Here is a 4,389-nt window from a genome sequence, read left to right on the forward strand (position 1 = left end):
ATTAAACGTAATTAATAATGATATACGTGACACGATCGAAAAAAGGCATCTAGAACGGAAATTCCCACTTTTAACGAACAATTAGATGGTTGCATGTTACAGGCGTCAGGAAAAAAACCAGTTCACTATTCTATATGATCGACTTGGCCGTTGTAGTGCTTCAGTCGTCATTATCATCTATTGACAAGCAAGTAAAATATATTTTTTTTCACCTAAGCAACATATACAACAAAAGATCATGTTGAAATTCTTTATTTTCTTTTTCGGTTCGGTTTACTCTCAATACATTGAAAGATTCGATGTAAAAGATGCTTTAACAGAACAAAAAGTACTACAAAACATCAGACCAATTCTAGATACTTATATAGCTGACAGTCTGGATCGTTATAGAACGGATCTGATTGGAATATGTAAGGATATGATCTCGCTTTCTGAAACACAGATGGAAACAAGACTGGATGTTCTATCAAAAGGTAATATTGTATTTTTACATGATATTTTTGTTAATAATAACAAAAATGTGATAATTTTGTCTACTTCATTTTAATAATATTTTATTGTGAAAAGCCAAAATAACAATGTTTAAGTATATTACACGGTTTATATTTGATATATGTATATCGTTTATCGTTGCATCTCAATGTGTGTCAGGTAGCATCATACATAAGTTTATATAACTGTGTCATAATAAATAATTTTATGTAGTCGCTCTTTGTCTCATCATTTATAATTTTGGATCAATTTGTATGTCATAATATATAATTTTATGTAGTCGCTCTATGTCTCATCATATATAAGTTAAGATCAATTTTTATATCGTAATATATAATTTTATGTAGTCGCTCTTTGTCTCATCATTTATAAGTTTGGATCAATTTGTATGTCATAATATATAATTTTATGTAGTCGCTCTGTCTCATCATATATAAGTTTGGATCAATTTTTATGTCATAATATATAATTTTATGTAGTCGCTCTGTCTCATCATACATAAGTTTGGATCAATTTGTATGTCATAATATATAATTTTATGTAGTCGCTCTATGTCTCATCATATATTTGGATCAATTTGTATGTCATAATATATAATTTTATGTAGTCGCTCTATGTCTCATCATATATAAGTTTGGATCAATTTGTATGTCATAATATATAATTTTATGTAGTCGCTCTATGTCTCATCATATATAAGTTCGGATCAATTTGTATGTCATAATATATAATTTTATGTAGTCGCTCTATGTCTCGTCATATATAAGTTAAGATCAATTTTTATATCATAATATGTATTTTTATGTAGTCGCTCTATGTCTCGTCATATATAAGTTAAGATCAATTTTTATATCATAATATATAATTTTATGTAGTCGCTCTATGTCTCATCATATATAAGTTCGGATCAATTTGTATGTCATAATATATAATTTTATGTAGTCGCTCTATGTCTCGTCATATATAAGTTAAGATCAATTTTTATGTCATAATATATAATTTTATGTAGTCGCTCTGTCTCATCATATATAAGTTTGGATCAATTTGTATGTCATAATATATAATTTTATGTAGTCGCTCTATGTCTCGTCATATATAAGTTAAGATCAATTTTTATATCATAATATATAATTTTATGTAGTCGCTCTATGTCTCAGAGGTTTAGATCACATTGTCAGATTGACGAATAACGTTTTGAGTCAGAAATGATAATAAATGTTGCTATATACAGAAGAATTTTCCCAGCGTCTTTCATTTTAGATTACTACTCTCCTCTCAGACTTTGGAATGGAACATTTAGATGTTTATCTATTTTTTTTCTCTAAGTTGGTCACTAGCCGTGAACACGGTATGATATTTAGTGACTGGCGGAGTATATACTAGCGTTCAAATTCAATTCCCGGTTATTAGCTTCCTGGTCCTAATTTTCAGTGCTGACATTAAGCAAGGTACATTACTGCACGTGGTAATATTATGTGACAATATTTCCAATCTACAGATAATGGAGCCGTATTTACAAGATGGGGAAGAACTGATTGCCCAGTAAACCAAACGTCTATTGTCTATACAGGTACGTAAATTCATAGATACTGTAGGGTTTTTTTCTGTATGATTTCGCGGGAATAAATTTTCGTGGTTTTTATAATCACCACTCATAAACATAGCTCAAAACTACTTTTAATTGTTCTGATCAATTTGTGGACAAATTAAATCGTAGATTAGGAGTGTCCGCAAAATAAACCAAAAAGTTAGGAATTTTACTCAACCTTTAAAATAGCAATAAAAAGATCACATAATAACAACATTTACAGTATATATAACACCTATGATCTAAACTGTTTTAAATCTGAACGAGGATGAAAAGTACAATGCATAACATATCATTTAATGTTATCCCAAATATACTCGTATCATTATAGTTTACTATTAAAATGTTGATTATGAAAATGGTGGCTCTAGGCATCTTGAATTTTGAAAAGTTTAGTCATGGTTTGATGAAAGGATGGGATGGATTATTGAAAAGCTTGATGAATAGTATACAAAAAGACAGTCAAGTGCATGACACCTTTTACTTAAAATTTAGATGAATAAAATATATCATGCTGGTGTTTTGTCCTTCTATGTTTAGTCAGTGTAGCTAAGGGCCTAAATATTGAAACCTATAAAGCATTTAAGAGTATGTAATTCTAGATTTGGCGGTGCACTAGCCCCATAACCCAATTAAATCAATACATTCCATAAATTATAAATTTAATCATCACTATTTGAATGAATTAAATCGTGGCATACAGGTTAATGTAACCATCAGGGGTTAATGCAATTTGGAAAAGGACACAATTTATGAAATAATTTGTGGTTTGTAGAATCGTTTAATAATAGAACTTTAACCCGCAAACAAAAAGTGATATGAACATGCTAGACTGTTAATTGGATACAATCATCCCATTGTCAGGTCACCATGATGATATCCGTTCAGAACACCAACACTCGAGGTACTTTTTAAATCACACGATAACGAAAGTTACACAATTTTGTTAAGTTTTGGTTTAATGTGGTTTCCTGTTATCTATGTCCGAACTTGTTTTTGTTTTGTTATTCAAAAACAATAGCAACAGAAAATACAGACATATCAAATGAATTTTAATTAAGACTTAAATTCGATGAAACTAGGACAAAATACAGACATATCAAATGAATTTTAATTAAGACTTAAATTCGATGAAACTAAGAAAGAATATGAACAAGAATATGAAAAAAGATTCACTTGAAATCTCTGGAAAAGGTACAAAGGAAATTAGAGAAGGTGCTTTAGTTTTTTTTTATTTTTTTCTTCATCGGTGTCACCTGCCGTGTTAATCTTGGTCGAACTAAGCAAGTAATGTCATGTTTCCTAACAAGATAAACAACTACGAAACAGTCAGCCATACAAACAGACAACACATACTTTCAACTTCATATAACACAAGGGAATATAAATTTTCCAATCAGATCATTAACACAACCGTAAAAGTTCCCCAAATTCTTCATCAACCTGTATATTCAAGGATAGATTATCAGTACTGCATGCCGAACTTAAATTTTCTTTCGTATTACTTTATATATCATTATTTGTATATAGAATTATAAACTGTTGATATCTTCTGTATGGTAGGTAAAATGTTATAATCTGTTGTTATAGGGTATGCTGGTGGCTCGTTCTATGAACACACTGGAGCAGCCTCGGACTACGCCTGTATGCCACATGAGCCTGTATGGGGACCCCATAAGGATTTTTCTTACAAAGCTAGTGACATCGCTTATATGTATGGGGCTGAATATCAGTCGCCAGGTCATCTCTTTGGAAAATCTACTTGGAGTGATGATGTACCGTGCGCCGTTTGTATTGGAAATCAATACACCGCCTCGCTCATGATCCCAGGTCGGATCGAGTGCTACCCCGGATGGACTAAGGCATTCCATGGCAATCTGGCTGCTGGAGCTCATACCCACAAGGCGTCGTCACAGTATGTATGTGTTGATCAAGACCCTCAAATATCTAAAGGTGGGGTCAATGAGAATGGTAAACTGTTTTATGGTGTCAAAGCAAGATGCGGGTCATTGCCTTGTCCTCCGTACGAGGAAGGAAAATTTCTTCCATGTGTCGTGTGCTTGAAATGAAGTGCCAGCATGTCGTGTCAAGGCATGGATAAAATGTAATAATCAGATTACCGTTGTAAGATATTTCTGTTTGCCAATGAAATAAAGACATTTTCTCCTATGTTATCGTTATTGTATAAGTGGGATAAGGCACGTGATGTGATGAACGATATAATAGCTCGAAGACATTGAAAAGCGTACAGTGTCTGATTTATACGAAATATACTCTCTCTCTCTCTCTCCCCCCCCCCCTTCTCTCTC

General features: G+C 32.1%; 1 protein-coding gene across 1 annotated transcript; it reads left to right on the top strand.

The window, feature by feature from the left end:
- The first annotated feature begins 238 nt into the window (after positions 1-238).
- Positions 239-4,149, top strand: LOC132554077 (short-chain collagen C4-like). The gene is made up of 3 exons (XM_060218375.1): positions 239-473; positions 1,991-2,062; positions 3,671-4,149. Exons 1-3 carry the CDS (start codon positions 239-241, stop codon positions 4,147-4,149), a joined length of 786 nt encoding a protein of 261 aa, XP_060074358.1.
- The last annotated feature ends 240 nt before the right edge of the window (positions 4,150-4,389 follow it).

This window comes from Ylistrum balloti, unplaced genomic scaffold, assembly GCF_031769215.1.
Source record: "Ylistrum balloti isolate Yb309-2 unplaced genomic scaffold, AGI_CSIRO_Ybal_v1 Utg370376, whole genome shotgun sequence".
Classification (NCBI taxonomy): Eukaryota; Metazoa; Mollusca; class Bivalvia; order Pectinida; family Pectinidae; genus Ylistrum; species Ylistrum balloti.

Excerpts from the sequence above, each read along its gene's own strand:
- LOC132554077 (XM_060218375.1), top strand. The coding sequence starts at position 239 with ATGTTGAAATTCTTTATTTTCTTTTTCGGTTCGGTTTACTCTCAATAC. Across the intron at positions 474-1,990 it reads ACTGGATGTTCTATCAAAAG|ATAATGGAGCCGTATTTACA; the intron begins GTAATATTGTAT and ends TCCAATCTACAG. Across the intron at positions 2,063-3,670 it reads AACGTCTATTGTCTATACAG|GGTATGCTGGTGGCTCGTTC; the intron begins GTACGTAAATTC and ends CTGTTGTTATAG.